This window comes from Schistocerca nitens, chromosome 4 (genome assembly GCF_023898315.1).
Source record: "Schistocerca nitens isolate TAMUIC-IGC-003100 chromosome 4, iqSchNite1.1, whole genome shotgun sequence".
Lineage (NCBI taxonomy): Eukaryota > Metazoa > Arthropoda > Insecta > Orthoptera > Acrididae > Schistocerca > Schistocerca nitens.
In genome coordinates, this window is record NC_064617.1 from 743,076,839 (window position 1) to 743,095,063 (window position 18,225).

The 18,225-nt window shown below is 42.8% G+C and overlaps 1 protein-coding gene across 1 annotated transcript in view; it reads right to left on the reverse strand.

Annotated features, from left to right (window-relative positions):
• The window catches only part of LOC126252987 (ATP-dependent translocase ABCB1-like), a 180,700-nt gene that overhangs the window by 48,773 nt on the left and 113,702 nt on the right, over positions 1-18,225 (reverse strand). Inside the window, exons 15-16 of the mRNA XM_049954014.1 lie at positions 10,089-10,250; positions 7,041-7,244 (exon numbers count right to left, since the gene is read on the reverse strand). Of these exons, the coding sequence (XP_049809971.1) occupies positions 7,041-7,244; positions 10,089-10,250 (366 nt within the window). The remainder of the gene's footprint in view (positions 1-7,040; positions 7,245-10,088; positions 10,251-18,225) is intronic.

Below are 18,225 nucleotides of genomic sequence, written 5' to 3' on the forward strand. Positions count from 1 at the left end.
TAGAGAGACCCATCATCTGTGAATAGCCGTATGGGGCTTCCAAAGTTTTCTGCTAGATCATTTACACAGTTTGTAAACCGCAACGATCTAATCATATTTCCTCGGGGTCTTCCTGAAATTACCTTTACGTCTATCGATTTTGTTCCGTGAAGATGCGAAGTGTTGAGTTCTGTCTGGAACGAAGTGTTGAATCCAGTCGCAAATGTGCCCGATACTATGTGGCTCATATTTTTCACGAAACGGCAGTGTGGGAAGGTGTCAAATGGCTTCCTGAAGACAAGGATCACGGCATCAGCCTGAGTTCTGATGTCTACGGCACTATGGCTCTCAAGTATCAGCAGAGGGAGCTCGGTTTCGCAAGATCTGTGTTTGTGGATTCCATGTTAATGTCCATGGAGGAGATTTTCGTTCTCCCAATACGTCATAATACGTGAGCATAGTATATGGTCCATAACTCTGCGAGGATTCACGTCAGCGACATGGGCTCATAATGATGTGCATCTGTCCTACGAATCTTTTTGGATGGCCAGATCTTTTTTCCAGTCGCCAGGTACCCTTCGTTGCTCAAACAACCTATCGTAAGCTGATACTAAAGCCTGCGTCACCTAGGACGGCGCCTCCGCGCATAGCGGCGTAGCGGAAAGGAAGCGAGGGGGGGGGGGGGGGGGGGGGAGGGCGGCAGCAGAGAGCGGGCAAAGTCCACGTTGCCGAACTGCATTGTTGCGGATAACAGCCAGGCTCGTTTGCATGCGGTACATTGTATTATACGTTCAAATCTATGAGGGGAATAATAAATATCAAAACCAGTTTCGATCAATCATCATGAGAAAAATATTAATTCACGTCAACTGCTCCACAGATTTACCCTGCGTGACGTTGTGAGGCGAGAACAGCTGACACAGCTTTATGAAGACGTGAAGTACAATTTTTCTCAAAACGACATTGAAACTGATTGTAATAATTACCATTTATTGTGATTTGAACTGCATTATAAGTAAAAATTTAATACACAACAGAATTAACTTCAGGCACAAACCGAAATCATTATATTTGGTTGACAACTGCTTCTGCACAATAGAATTTTTAAAAAAGTGTGTAAGGTGTGTGTGTGTGTGTGTGTGTGTGTGTGTGTGTGTGTGTGTGTGTGTGTGTGTTTGACGGTAGTTAAGTGTAATCACTGCGTGTAAACAAGAATTAGTGGTAGAAAAGAATTAGTAGTAGAAAAGACTAATGTATAAAACTATCGTAAAAATGGTCAGTAAGTTGTCATGTTCTTCATTCTTAACAGGCATTGTGGGTGTAAACTAGCATTTTCGATATTACAGTAAGAGACCGGATTTATAATCCAGTGAACAAGCAAACAATTAACCGTCATCTGCGAATAACTCCAGGGAATCTGACCGATAACAACGATAACCACCGATATCTCGACAAGTAACAGTGACTGTCGTTTTAGAGCCATATTCAGTTTGTGTTTTTAAAATGACGGAGGCTTACAACGTGGTTGAAGAAGCTTAACTTTTCCATAGGCGATATGTTGAACATTGTAGTCTGCGTAATTAAAAGGATACAAAGTCCTGGTCAAGAAGGCTAGGAAGCTCTAATTATTATATATGCAACTGATATGATGAGAAACACATTTTTTAAACCATGAGTCTTTAAAACTAAGAAATATTATTACTTTGTTCCAAAGTCTACATCGTAATACCATCATCACTTCTATTTGAGTCTGTTTCTGAACAATATGATTTTAAATTTACGATGAGCGGTTCTAGGCTTATGTCCATTATCATTTTCCTGTCAAAGTCTTCTCCCTGAAGCTTTTCAGCATGCCACACAGTCTGTCCCCACGCTACAGGTGGGATGTTGACTGTTGCCTCATTGTCTATTGCATCATGCACAACCGATTCACTGTATGTTATCTTGAATGTTTTGTGTTTTTCTCCAACATAGCCTCAAAATCCTTTGCCCAAGTTAATTCCGTGGGGCTACAATGACAGTGACACGTGAGTAAACGTAAAACTACGTGATCCCATTCACGTGCAAGGAAGTCAAGTTTGTACGTCCTGTCGCGTGACGTGTACAGTATAAATTAACGAGCTGCAGGAGATCGCACGAGCCTGGTTTATACGGTGCTTTTCTTGTGTTTGTACTTAATTTTTTTCTTTATAACACCTGAATTATAACTGTCAATGACAGATTTCGAAGCAAGATATGACAAGAATTGTGAATCACGTCACGACACTGACAGCGTTCACTGCCGAAAGGTAATCACTCAGTTTCTCTTGCACGTAAATCCAAATTTATTTTCAGAAATAAAAGCAGAAGAAGATTCTGCATGCAGCATCATTATCTGAGGATCTGTCCCTATGAGAACTTTAAATCCCCCAGTACCATCACTCATGTTTCAGCAGATCTTTCTGGAATGATTCTAATTGACCCGTGTTTCATCAAGGTAATACACTTTTGAACCACCTCCTTCTCTTGTATTGTGAATCTTTATGTGGGATATAGTTCATGCTGCATCTAGGTCACTTCTTCGAACTAAAAGCTCTATTCTTAGCGTATCTGGAACCAGCGTCTTCTAAAATTCTTTACCTTAGCGAAGAGCTTACCCAAAAGCTTACCACTGAAGCCTGCATAACAGTAACACGTTTGTGTAATGTCGAGCTTTCATGATTCACATGGAGCACCTTAAAACATCAAATGGTTCAAATGGCTCTGAGCACTATGGGACTCAACTGCTGTGGTTATCAGTCCCCTAGAACTTAGAACTACTTAAACCTAACTAACCTAAGGACATCACACACATCCATGCCTGAGGCAGGATTCGAACCTGCGACCGTAGCAGTCCCACGGTTCCGGACTGCGCGCCTAGAACCGCGAGACCACCGCGGCCGGCTCCTTAAAACATCCTATTTAAAACCATCAATTAGTGTTTCAGGTTCCTTGCGATTTCGATGCTTTCCAGGCGACATGAAGCCAACTGTTTCTCCAGTTCCTACAGCTCTGACACTTTCCTTTGCAATTCTCTTTACAGTTCTCTTGGCCGACACCACATGGTTCTGGAGTCCGTTCTTGTGTTTTCCAATGTCAACAGTAGGAGATCTGCTTTTAAATTCACGTTTGAAAAGTTATAAATATGATAAATAATCCGCCTCGCTTGCTTGTGAAGCGCTTCACGTTAATTGCCGTCACCTGACTTTTTTTTTTTTAAATCGCACTTAAACATTTACAAGACACACATTCATAGCTATACTGCTGGAAGAAAAAAAGGAAACAAAGAAATGGATAGTTGAATGAATATTTCGGTTGTCGTGAAGTGCGGCAACAGTGCACCATGTAGGAGCGAGATTCTCGCTTTCTAGCTGTAACTCTCTGCTAGCCGCTCGGAAAGAGAATGAAAATTATTGGCCGTCTTTGGCTAGTGGAGGGGGATGCGCAGAACGGCTGAAAATTGGGCTGCCTTCTTTCATGAAGCGAACAGTAGTACGGGAGCAAATGAGAAAATTCTTTACTTTAAGGAACGAATGATCACGTTGGCGGTAGTTCAAACTTAATATCCAAAAAAAAGAAAAATAAATAAAAATAAAAAAGGTGAGAGAGTGGGAAGAAGAAGAAACTGTATATTTTTTTGTATCTTTTTCTAAGCAATGCCCTCATAAGCCGCAGATTATCACAAATTGTTAAAAAATTTCAGCACACTTCACAGCACTTGCTGTGTTTCTTGACCTGCTCGTATGGAACATAGCGCAACGCGCTAGATTGCGAGAGCAGGAGGTGGAATAGACCGGAATTGAAACTCCACGGCGGATTAATAACGGTGATCTGGTACACTGACCAGCGTGACTGTGCTTTTTAGGTTGTTTCCCACGCTCGTTTAGGAAAGTGCATAACTTCCGCCTCAGAGAATACTACACGCAAGTAGTTAAAGTACGATAACCCGCTGAACTGAACACGCCATGCGTTGTGTAATATTATCTGGGCATAAGTCACGATCATCTCGCATAGCTTCGAATTGTATCGCCGTCGAAGCGTGACGACAGCGCATTCTAGAGCCGTGCAGAGTTCCTCATGCAAGACTCCCGGAACGAGGTTGAATTTCATTGGCTGCCGGCAGTGGGCAGTGGTGTTCTGTTTTAAACTGGCCCACCTTTAGATGTGAGGTATAGTTTGTGGGCAGAGCGTGACTGACGACCATTTCTGCATTTACCGAAACCAGTGTGGAAAGCAGGATAGAAACACTGAGGTTGGCCGATGTTCCATGCCAATAGACATTATTACTCATCGCGGGTTCAATGCGAGTCTGACACATCCTTGTGTGGCATGCTAGTCCGCAGCGTGCTAAATTATAGGAGACGGCCAATATTGAATTATTATGAAATTATAATTACACAAATTTGCTTATGTGGAGGCGTAACAAGCGTCATTCTTCCAATTATGCAAAGTTCGGGAAGGGAAAGTGGAAGGGGGAGGGGAGGGGGCGGAGATGCTGCCGGTATACTGTGTAACTTCGCATCATATCTACATCTACATCTACATGGTTATTCTGGCAGAGGGTTCATTGAACCACCTTCAACATAATTCTCTATTACTCTACCCTCGAACAGCGCGGGCCGGCCGCTGTGACCGAGCGGTTCTAGCCTCTTCAGTCCTTAGGTTAGTTAGGTTTAAGTAGTTCTACGTGTAGGGGACTGATGACCATAGATGTTAAGTCCCATAGTGCTTAGAGCCATTTGAACCATTTGAACAGCGCGCGGAAAAAACGAACACTTATACCTTTCCGTGCGAGCTTTGATTTCCCTATTTTATTATGATGATCGTTTCTCCCTATGCAGGTCGGCGTCTACAATGATTTTCGCACTCGGAGGAGAAAGTTGGTGATTGAAATTTTATGAGAAGATTCTGCCGAAACGAATAACGCCTTTGTTTTAATGACGTCCACCTCAAATCCTGTATCATGCCAGTGACACTCTCTTCTGTATTTCGCGATAATATAAAACGTGCTGCTCTTCTTTGAACTTTGTCGATGTAATCCGTCAATCCTATCTGTTAAGGATCCCAGACTCCGCAGCAGTACTCCAAAAGAAGACGGACAAGCGTATTGTAGGCAGTCGCTTTAGTAGATCTGTTGCATTTTCTAAGCGTTCTGCCAATAAAATGCAGTCTTTGGTTTGCCTTCTCCACAACGTTTTCTATATGTTCTTTCCAATTTAAGTTGTTTATAATTGTAATACTTAGATATTTACTTGAATTTGTGGCCGGTAGATTTTGGTCTACACTTATATTGTTAATGTCGAAGGACTGGAGATTGCCTCTCAGGAAGGATTCAAGTGAATTTTTATCAGATTTCTTGCACGGGCTTAATTTCCGTTTATTTTTGGAGGATTTTGGGGATACAATACTCAGTCTCGCTACGATAACCCTGTGTTCACTAGTAACTGCATCCGTTTTGATGCTCGTTATTAACTCAGCATTACTTGTTGCTAAGAGGTCAAGTGTGTTTTCATAACCGTTTACTATTCGCGTGGGCTCATGAAGTAACTGCTCGAAATAATTTTCAGAGAATGCGCCCAGCACAATTTCGGATTCTAAAGAGCATAGAAAATGGATCTAAATTAAATGAAAGAAAGGTGAAAGTAATGAACGGTACCAGAAATGAGATGAACATGAAAATTGGGGACAACGAAGTAGAAGAAGTCACGTCTTTTACCTTGAAAGCGAATAAATGAATGCCGGACGAAGCAAGGAGGTCACAAAAGGCAACTATCACAGTCAAAGAGGGCATTCCTATCAAAAAGAAATCTATTAGTATCAGGCATCGGCCTTAACTTGGGGAAAAATTTATGAAAATTTACATCTGAAGCACAGCATTGTGTGTAAGTTGTCATGGACTGTGGGAAAACAGGACAGAAAACGAAATGAAGTGCTGAAAGTTAGGTGTACTGATAAGGTAAGAAGTGAAGAGCTTCTCCGCAGAATCGACGAACAAATTAATATGTAGAAATGACTAAAAGAAGGAACAGGGCGATAGGGCATGTGTTACGACCGAGCGAATAACTTCCACGGTATCAGAGGGGGCTATAAAGATGAAGTTCCACTTCCTGGCCATTTACAGACCAATCCGACCCTATTGACCGCCGTGTCATCCTCTACCAATTCCGTCCTCTGGTGCCGTAAGGAGGGACATGTAGTCAGCACACTGCTCACCCGGTCGATTTTTGACGTTGGAACCGCCACTGATCACTATAGAAGCTCTTCAGTCACCCTCACGTCATTGAACTCAATCCTTGCCGCCAGTCTTTCCCCTAGGAAAAATCCCTGGCAGCTCCGGGAATAGAAACTGGGTCACCCGCACTGACCACTCAGCTACGGAGGCGGATTAGAGGAAGCTGTAGAGGCTAAAAAACTGTAGAGGAAGACAGGGATTGGGGTGTATCCAACAAATAACCGCGGACGATGAGTGTAAGTGCTACACTGAGCTGAAGAGGGTATCAGACGAGAAGTCGTGGCGGGCCTCACTAGCAAGAAAACTGACAGAGAGAAGAGAGAGAGAGAGAAGTCGGAGCGTAACTTCTTTCTTCCTTTCTTTTTTTCACTGGAGCCATGTCCCGCGCTGACGCAGGGTCGGAATTGTTAGGAACGGATTTGGCAAGGTGAGTGGAATGGTGTGGCCGAATGCCCTTCCTGCCACCAACCCTGGGACGGAATTAGTGTAGCCCGACTGTCTGCGACGAGTGTAATTAATGGAATAGTGCGAGAGTGTTCAGATGTCTGCGAGTCGTGTAACTGAGGCGGAACAGACGGACCAAGTCACTTAGTGGGATGTGGAAAACCGCCTAAAAACCACATCCAGGCTGGCCGGCACACCGGCCCTCGTCGTTAATCTGCCGAGCAGATTCGATCCGGGGCCGGCGCGCCTACCTGAGTCCAGGAAGCAGCGTGTTAGCGCTCTCGGCTACCCTGGCGGGTCCGATGTCGGAGCATAAGACGATCGTCGAATTCTGATATTGGTGGAGGCCGTTAGCAGACTGCCGTACCTTGATGGCCTTCTCCATGGCGTCAGCTTGGCCCAGCGTCTCTCCCCGCACCAGCTTGCGCTGCATGACTTGCGCGGCCAGCATGAAGGGCGTGAAGGAAACGGCGACCAGCCCCAGGCGCCACTCGTAGTACACGGCCAGACCCACCGCCAGCACCAGCGTCGACAGCGACTGCACGATCGAGCCGATCCGCTGGCCCGTCGCCTGTGGATATACATGTAACACCCGTTTACAACATCCGCTACAGCACGGCCCACTTACACTCGAAAAAGTTTAGATGTACGAATGTACGATGTTAGATTGAACAATATCCTGACAAGTAGGTACCGAATATTCCGATTCGAAAAATTTTGAGCTCATAATACCAGCAAGCCAGAAAAAAATTGAATCATCTCTCCTCAAGTCTATGTACAAGCTGACAAACGTGATTTAGCAACAGAAAAGGTGAGTACGAGTTGTCGTAACAACAAATAATAAGCGAAGCACATGCCTGTAGTTTTTAAACATTGTGACAGGCAGTTTAATGCAGAATATAACAAAACAACACGGACGAAAGGGCTATGGAGAATGCATTGAGCAACAAATCAAGGGTAGCAGTCCATTTACGGAGATGCCACCGAACAATGTTACAGTGTCTCTAATTTAAATTCCCGGTCATTAGGCAACCTCACTGGCAGTAACGAGAATTTGTACGTCGTTGCCTCTGCCACCTCTGCGCTTAGCGGTCTCTACGGTGATGTATTAGGCGTGCAGCGCTCGACGCCATCTAAGGAACTGACGAACTGTGTGTTGTTAGGGCCAATGTGATACCGCTTGCGATCGCTCTCTGTACAAATTCACGCATGTTGCAGAAGAGTAGCCAAGCAAAAGTCGTATGTTCCTACAGCTTGAAAGTTCCGCTGGATGACGTGTTCGGACATGCGTTCCCAACCTCAGTTCGTTTCTCCAGACACATACTCTAATCCTAAGAAGTTGGTTGTTAACCTTATGTTCGACACGATATAACACTTTGCATTATTCTGTTATTTGTAACCTTAATTACAATGTGTGATTATGGCAGCAGCCGATCTCGCTAGTAATATGACTAACAAAAAAAAAATTGGATCAGCCGCTATTGTTCGAAAAAATTAAATAATAAATAAAAAAATCGAATGAAGCCATCCGATACGGCTTTCTCTGAGTGAGTTAAGGATGTTCCTACATAAATTGTAATTTCTTTCAGAATGTCGTCTTGGATCCATGATATTCATAAATGAGTATTTTACAGATCTTTCCAAAACGCAAGCCAGCGGTAGAATCTGCTCACTAAAAATCATTTGACAAAGTACTTGACATAAAAAAACGCTATGTAGCAAACTAAATGCAGTTTTATCTGAAGACTGTTAGTCTTTCAAAGCCACACCGACGAACTTTCGCTTTGTCCTCACATCAGAAATGTGTACCCGGTAGTACGAACAATACTCCCTTCTCGCAAATTTCGAAATCATTGATCAACGTTTTTTTCACCATGTTGTCAGTGTCAGTTTAGAATAAAACATTTCGCAAAAATAACCGCCCAACTTTCTATTGCCACGTGGAATTCCATATAAAAATACAAGTCTAAAGCAAAGCTACGCTGAACTTCGCGCTTGGCATATTTCCCCCTTACTTTTGTGAAATATGTCATTGCGGACATTTATTTTCAGCTACAAGCATCCCATTCCAATATTAAGGTGAGTTACATTACTATACTCCAGACCTATCATATACCTAGATACAAGTAGTAAATTGTAATTATTAACTATAGGGAAAATTACTGGGTTTTTTCGTAGCTTTCATTGCTTTAAAACTTTGTGCTGAACACTTGGTGAAAAATTAAGATTGTTTACTGACAGCATTTCTGCGTAATAGAAATACCGGATTCAAGCACAGTCCTTTAGAAAGAATTTCATGTCCAGTAGTTCTGTAACTACAATAAAACTGTAAACAGAAAAGAGAGACTCGTTTTATGAGAACCATCATGCGAACGTTTATTCCAAGCGAAAATTAATTGCGTGATTAGTACTGTTCAACTTCAACCAAACGTGGTGTTCTGATGGTCCACAAATGTCATAATTTAATGACACCTCCATGTTTACAGTTAACAGTTGTCCACCTGGAAGTACCTATTCGTCATGACATAAATCTGATACAGGGAAGAAATTGTCTGAAACCACTGTACAATTGTGACAAACTGGAAGAAGCACTGTGTGATCAGAAAGAAGAGCTTGTAATGACCTTACATGGAAGATTGTGACGAGAAATATTTATTCAGAAAAAAAAAATTCGTTACGTTGCGCCTTATCTGAGCTAATTAGCATTGAAGTTAGCCAATCAGGCCGTTGAGTGCGCAAATTCAAGCAGCCCGTCAGACAGAATTTTTGTCAGTTGTTCTCGTAGACTAGATGACAGCGCAAGAGACTGCTCAGGCTGTGGGTCGGATTCGATCCTTATTACCGTCCCATGTCCAATTTTGGTATCGCTTTCTTGTTCGGTTTTAGGGAAAGCAAACGAATAACACATTTGGCGACACTGTCTCTAGAGGGCCGCCTGTATTTGTGTGCGCAACGGCATGATTGGCTAACTTCAGTGCTAATTAACTCAGATAGGGCACAACGTAACGATTTTTTTTCCTTAACAACTATTTCCGAGCACAACCCATCTTCCAACACCCTTACAAGCTTTTCATTCTGTTTCCGACAACCCTGTATAATGCGTAGTCACTGTAGGAGTTAGGAGTACAAATATAGGAAAAGCAAGCATTAATATTCACGAGTACCAGCCATCGACGATAAGGTAGCTACAGGTGTAGTTAGTAGTAAAGAGTTGTGTTGCAGTAGTAATACGTAGAATTTTGTAATCCCTTAGGCTGGGTTATCTAGATAAAACAAAAACCATAATAAAGGCTTTCACAGAAAAGAGAGTAAGCTGAGGAGATCATAAGACTGCTAATGCACTGTGGAATTATACAACACGAAGTCGAGCACGGCACGCCTGCACCCCTTCAGTTACGAGTGAGTTCGTACTCACCCCCTGAACGCTGGCAGCGTCCCCGGAGAGACGGGCGCAGAGCGCTCCGGTGCTGTTGTTCTTGTCGTCGAACCAGGCCACCTCCTGGCGCAGCATCGCCGAGAACATGAGGCTTCGGACTCGCATCGTCAGCTTCTCTCCAGCTATGCCGTACATGAAAATCTGTAACCATACGAACACAAGCACACATTCATCGCTCTTCTGTTAGGTGAGGCACCCACAAAATTTATTGGACACACGGAGCTACTGTCAATGAAGCTGTAGGCAACAGAATAGTCGAAGAGGTAGTCTGACAACAGTTGTTACAAATACTCTACAACACTCGTAATTTCTTACCTATCACTTTTACGGGGAGCCACCGCAGAAAGTAATCCATTGTCGATAGGACATGTGGTCGGGCGTTTTGAAATGTCCAATTTATTTTAGTAGTGCTGCCAATATTTCCACAAGTCAGTATCAAAATTTATTTAGATACTTAGTTAATTCGAAATCGATGTGAGTATGGCATATAGTATTCTAACATTCTGAATAGCAACATACTGTTACATTTGTGTAAATAATGATTACCGCTTTCATTCAAATTTTAAACGTCCTCAGATCCTCTGTAGTCGCAGAGCTATCCGTTACTTTTATGTGCGACGCGCAGCTGCCAAAAGTCTCTAGGGCACATATATTGAAAAGTCGTGAATTAGAAAGGAGAATTATGAAGGCTGCGTACAGCAGATAAAACTGACCGGTTTCTCTGCGACTACGACGGATTTGAACGTGTTCAAAATCTGAAAAACTCGGTAATCGTTATACAGACTAATGCGACATTAGACTGCAATACAAAATGTTAGAATAATAATGAGGTATAGCGGATATACCTCCACTTAACATCATGTCAACCTTACATACACTATATGTAGTCTCATCAACAGGCACCAGACGATCTTCAAATTCTAGTACTGCGAGCATTCGTCAAAATCTAGAGGATACCACAAGGGTATCAGCTGAAGTCTCGTGTAGAGCAGTAACATGCTAAACTCGACACTTCGGCAGATTTTATTGTGGCATTTTTGTGTTCTGGACGCACCTCATAAGAATTCTATATAGTCTTCAAATCGACTGTACATGAATTCAGCATCAAAAATTAATTGTGATACCGCTGTAGCGTAGCACATAAAAGTAACGGGTTGCTCTGCGACTACAATGGACTTCAAGATGTTTCAAATTTGAATGAAAGCGGTAATCGTTATTTAGACAAATGTAACAGTATGTTGCAAATTAGAATGCTAGAATACCACATGCCGTACTTAAAATATACGTTGTTAAAGCAATAATAATATTATTTGTCCTCCATTGATTTCTTAAATTATTAATCATTTATTTAACATTAAATATTTAACATCTGAAAAGTTGAATCCAATATTAATACACGAGTACGCAAACCGTTTACAATTTAGTGCTCCGAGGCTGCTGCAAACAAGGAGAAGACTGAGACAGATACCAGACATGAAGTAAAAAGTCGTATGGGCGTGATTAAATATCACGTAAATGTAAGGAGATCAGTACACTACACGTGGTTGCTTTAAAGGGTCATTTTATACGACGTTAAGATTCTGACATACTAACATCGCATTGCACTATGTCCCTACTAACATTGTTTTACAATCTTTTAGAGATAATGACGTTCAAAAGGAAACGGTACTATCACCGAAAACTCACAAAAGGTGTCGTTAGACGGTTGTCGATCCTTCCTTGAGCGACTACAAACATAGAATTGCTGTTTACTCTTCTGTGTACGATGCGCTAGCAAGACTTGCATTTGAGGAGGAGGAAATTAGTGTTTAACGTCCCGTCGACAACGAGGTCATTAGAGACGGAGCACAAGCTCGGATTAGGGAAGGATGCAGAAGGAAACCGACTGTGCCCTTTCAGAGTAACCATCCCGGCATTTGCGTGAAATGATTTAATGAAATTATGGAAAACCTAAATCAGGATGGCCGTCCTCTCGAATGCGAGTCCAGTGTGCTAACCACTGCGTTACCTCGCTCAGTGGACTTGCATTTCAGGTTAGTTTACTGTTTCCCTTAATCCACATTTTTTCTGTGTCAGCATTGCACTTCATTCGCAAATAACATAAAACGGATTACAGTAAAAAACTATGGATACGATTCTTCAATTTCTCCAGGCGTATTTTATAACGAAATAAATCTCGGGTGAACAGCGTGGTATGAGTGTGCATAGGACACAATATTTCGGCAATCGACCACGTTGCCATTATCAGGTGCGCTGATGTACTGAGCGGCGGTGGGCCGGCGCCAGGTATGTATAGGACGATCTCCCTCCCCCCCTCAGGCGCTTCCTATGAGTCGGTGCGGCGCGCGCGTGGTCCAGGTACAGCGTCCGTTTTCCCGCCGTCTGGGCGCTGTGTCCTAGATCTTCTCGTTCAGGAGGGTGTGCCGGCACCGCTCTCGTTATTCTTGCCACTTCCCCCGAAGTCGGTACACTCTGGGATATATCCTTTTTCTTCTTAATCTGGGTGATCGCGGGTTCCCACACCTTGCTAAGGATGCACCGCTGTCGCGATTTAGTTGTGGCTCCCTTACTCTAATCTCTATGGCTTCTTTGAGGACACAGTCCCAGAATTTTGGAAGTCTGTGTCAGGACTTTGGTTTGGTCATAATCCATGCTGTGGAGTTCCGACAGGCAATGCTCAGCGATTGCCGACTTACTGGGTTGTTGCAGTCTAGTGTGCCGTTGATGTTCTCGGCATCGGTCCTCAATGGTACGAATGGTCTGACCTATGTATACACTCCCACATTGGCAAGGTATCTGATAAAGCCCTGATTTACGTAGACCAAGGTTGTCCTTGACACTACCAAGAAGGCTCTTGGCTTTGCTTGGAGGACAGAAGATAGTTTTCACTTGGTGTTTACGTAAAATGCATCCAATTTTTCCGGATAAGGCCCCACAAAACGGAATAATAGCCAAGGCCGCCTCCTCCTGAGGTTCCTCCTCAGTTTCCACCGGTGATGCAGGCGTGGGATGTAGAGCCTTCCGAATTTGCCCTTCCTTGTAAACGTTCCTCCGAAACACGGTCTTCAGATGGTCCAATTTGGAAGGAAGACGGATGGGAAGGAGTTTCATAATTTGTAACGATAAAGACTTACAGTAGGCGCCAGTGCTAACAGTTAAGTATTTGGGGCAATCCTCAATGCTTGTAAGCAGAGTACAGTTAGCTTTGAAGATAAACTCTGAAGTCTACATATAGAACAGGAGGGAATACGTACCATATTCTCAGAAGAAATTTTCGTCAGGAGGAGATAATATACGGATGAGATCCGAACGGAAAAGAAGGATTTAGCATAAATATTTTGACTGAAACGTACGCCGACTTGGAAGTAAACATCTTTGGTCATGGCCTTCCCTCAAAGCGTTTTCTAACAACTTAACGGCGACTCAGTCGTAAACAGTTTCGTTGTGGACAACTACAGATTTTACAGAAATACAGTGTTCTGCTAATGGCTGTATTACTTCATGCTATATGGGTGCAGGAATATCCAACAGGAAACGTAATTTTACGCAAGTACCGCCTAAGGATACATAATCTGCGAAATATCCTATAAATAGAAGAAGTCAGTAATCACAACTTTTTCCTCCAGTATCACAAGACACTTTCGCCGCTTCTAGTAGCCTGTATACATGGTGCGAGACAGGTTTATGATTTCAGCTGTTTGCATCGCGAAAATACAGTACTAATAACAATGTGAACTGCCTGTTCAGGAAATCTAAAAACACTGCAGTCCACAGATATGTCATGAAGTATAGCCTCTCTCAAATCAATCGTAAACATAGTCTTTCCTGAATAAATTTTCACTGTTCTGCGAGGTGTGAGCTGATCTGATACCTCCAAGGAGATTAAATCTGTTTGCCGGATTGGGACTCGAACCTAAGATTTTTGCCATCTGCGAGCGAGAGCTCTACCGACAGAACTATCCAAGCACGATTCATGAACCGCTGTTACATCTTCACGTTCAACAGTGCTCTTCTCCTACCTTCCAAGCTCCAGAGAAGTTCCCTTGCCTACGTTGTGGGTCTAGCATTCCTGGAAGAAAGGTAGGAGAAGAGGTACTTGCCGAAGAGCAACAGTGAGAGCAGGTGCTTGGATAGTTCAGTTGATAGACCAGTTGCCCGGAAAAGGCAAAAGTCACAGGCTCTAGTCCACGTCTGGCTCACTGTTTTAATCTACTGAATTAGATACAGTTAAGGAGCGGGGAGAGAAAACTGGTTGGCGTATAGCACTATAAATTAGGGCAGTCATTTTTATTATACGAATTTCACTTGAGTTAAATAGCTAAAGTGCAAAGTTTGAATCCATCAAAATTGAATTCAGTTACGCTGTCAAATGTTAAGACATGTGGGAATGATTTGCATTGTAGAGTAACACACAGATTAGGATGTATACCGAGTGATTCTGTGATGATGTTCAAACTTTCATAGTTTATACAGAAAGGTAAATGTATCAATTTGAAGTAAAGGACCCTGGTCCGGAAACGATGATTCGAAAGTCTGAGCGAAAATCGTTCTGATACCTCTGATAGTGAAATGAATGTACTAGTGCCGTTGTTGCTAAGATTGTAGGATACGCAACTTTCAGAGGTGGGCGTATGGACCGAAAAAGGAGCAAAATGACTAGTAAACACGGCCACTGAAATACATACGAGACATTATTTTTAAATAAGAACCATTCTGACTTTTCCTATCAATTTCATTTTTACATGAAAGCCAGTACTTTAATCTACTTTTTCTATATATTTACTACCAATAATCGGCTATTTACGTTTGTCTGTGAGTATTTGAAATGCCTCCTCCAACTGAGAATCCCACAGCCTATGAAGTACGATCTGTGACTCGTTTTCTTAGTGCTAATGATGTGAAGTGACCCAAATTCATCTTTAGAGCAGTGAAATGAATGGGTAAAACATTATGAGCGGTGGGATTGTATGGAAATGGGTGAGCGCTTTTAAAGATGGCTTTGAGAATGTGCATAATGAGGAACTAAGTGGGCGACCTTCAGTATTTATTGATGATTTGCTGCAGAAAGTTGATAAAAATGTGAAAGAGAACGCTTTAGACGTTATGTGATGAGTTTTATCAAGTGTCAAGGAAGATGCTTCATGCAGTTGTTGCCTAATTACGTGGTAGAGCTCTATGAGGATCGTATTCGAAAGCTTGTTGTATGACGGGATAAGTGAGTTCATATTAGTGGGAATTATGTGGAAAATCAGGTTAAAGTGCAGCCTTTCATATAAAAATAAATATGCTAAGAAAAATCTACGTGTTTTATTTTTATTCGAAAACGGTATTTACTTAAAGAACACACCCCGTACCTTCAGAGTTACGAGCAGAAGTAGCGAAGCAGAAAAGGAGCTCATAGTTCTTAAGGTATTCATTTTAGAGCTCATGTTTACTAAACATTTATTGTGTGTTACCCTCCTACTAACATCAGTGGAAATTGTCTACTGTACAGTCTTAGCAAAAACAATACCAGTACATGTTTTCCACTGTCAGAGATACACTATGGGAACAAAAGTATCCGGACACCCCAAATACATCCGTTTATCATATTAGGTGCATTGCGCTGACACATATTGCCGGGTATTCCATTTCAGCGACCTCAGTAGTCATTGTGAGGATGGAGAACTACTGGAAAGCTGGGCAGAAGAACACGAGCTGAATCTCATCCATGATCAGAAACAGCCTGCGTCATTCAACAGTGCAAGATGGAAGAGAGGGTATAACCCAGACCTCATATTTGTTTCCAAAACCTTGTCCGGGTCATGCAACAAATTCGTTCTCAACCCTATCCCAAAGACCCAACACAGACCAATCATGCTAAAGTTTAGACCAGTAATACTGCCACAAAAAGTACCCTTTAAAAGACGTTTTAACTTCAAAAGGGCCAACTGGAAAAAATTTGCGGACACCTTAGACATGGAAATCGTAAATTTACCATCAAACACTGAAAACTACGGAAAGTTCGTCCAAGCTGTTAAAAGATCAGCAAGACTCAGCATACCTAGAGGCTGCAGAACACTCTACATTCCTGGAGTTTCCAACGACATGAAACAAATATATAACGAATACCTGGAGCAGTACAGCATGGACCCTTTCAGTGAAGAAACCATAAAACTTGGGGATCAACTAATTGAAACTATAAGCAAAGACAGACAAGAGTCCTGGAAACATACGTTGGAGAGTCTTGACATGAAGCACAGTAGCAGAAGAGCTTGGAACCTCATAAAGCGATTGTCCAGCGACCCGGCAGCCCCCAAGGATCAGGTTTCCGTAACAGCTAACCAAATCGCACATCAGCTCCTTTTGAATGGTAAACCAACCATGAACAGTAAGACTGCCACCTCATATAAGAGGCCACAAGTGACTGAAATACCACCTGAGCCATACTTCACTTCAACAGAACTGGAAGCTGCTATCAGTTCCTTGAAACCCAGGAAGGCCGCGGGTCACGACGACGTCATTAATGAATTTATACAGAACCTAGGGCCCATAGCTAAGGAATGGTTTTTAGAACTCTATAATCTCTGCTGGTCAAACAAGACGATACCTAAGCTATGGTTGAAGGCCAAGGTAGTAGCTATCCCAAAGCCAGGTAAACCAAGAGATGATGCTAAGAACTATCGTCCAATATCGCTGCTGTGCTGCCCTTTCAAGCTATATGAACGTCTTATCTTGAATAAAATAGCACCACAACTAGAAAGGCAAATCATTCCACAACAAGCAGGATTCAGACCAGGTAAATCTTGCACTGCCCAGGTCCTCTGCCTAACACAATACATAGAGGACGGTTTTGAGAAGGGAGAAAAAACTGGCGTGGTGTTTGTCGACTTATCAGCAGCTTACGACACGATAAACCACAAAATTCTCCTGGGAAAAATTTTCAAAATGACGGGAAACTACCACCTTACTGAAGTTGTGAGATCACTGATCTCCAACAGAAGATACTATGTGGAATTTCAAGAACAAAGAAGTCGCTGGAGGAACCAGAAGAACGGGCTCCCACAAGGTAGTGTTTTGTCCCCCCTACTTTTTAATCTGTATACAAATGACCAACCAGTTGGACCGACGACAAGAAGCTTTATCAATGCTGATGATGTAGCCATTGCATGCCAATCTAGATTAATCAAACAGATTGAGAGAAACCTAACAGATGCCTTAGAAGAACTAACTGAATATTACAACGGGAACCAGCTTCGACCTAATCCAGCAAAGACGCAGACTTGTTTATTTCATCTAAACAACAAGGAAGCAAACAGGGAATTACAATTGGAATGGAACTCAGTTAAACTACAACACTGCCCAAACCCAGTTTATCTTGGAGTCACGTTAGATCGAACATTGTCTTACAAGAAACATGTAGAGAAAACTAGAGCGAAAGTCAACACACGGAACGGCATAATCCGTAAACTTACCAACTCACACTGGGGAGCAAACCCTGAAATTCTACGTGCATCATCCCTGGCATTGTGCTTTGCTCCAGCTGAATATGCATGCTCCGTCTGGAGAAGATCGACACATGCCCAGAAGCTAGACGCAGCACTGAATGCCTCATGTCGATTAATCACGGGATGCCTGAAGCCTACAAACCGTGATCTCCTTTATATGTATTCTGGAATAGCCCCCCCACAGATCAGACGGCAAACGTTGGCGATGGCCGAACGAAGCAGGCAGTGCGAAGATAGAAGACATCCCCTGTACGCACATCAGCCAGCGGAGGCAAGACTTAAATCTAGGAAAGACTTCATAAAAGTTGAACGTCCACTAACCGAAAGTCAGTCTACAACTAGAGAATCAATGTGGAAACAGAAATTGGATAAAGGCAGTCTGAAAAGTTGGAACATTAAAGAAAAACTTCCTGCTGGATCACAATTGGAATGGAGAGTCTGGAAGAGCCTAAATAGACTTAGATGTCAAATGGGAAGATCACAGGATAACCTGATCAAGTGGGGATACGCCGAAGAAAAGCCCTGCCAATGTGGAGGAAAACAAACCATGACACACCTGCTGACCTGTCCATCTTTGCTGGCCCCATGCACTTTCCAAGACCTGTGGTTGGCCAACGACGCTGCAGTGA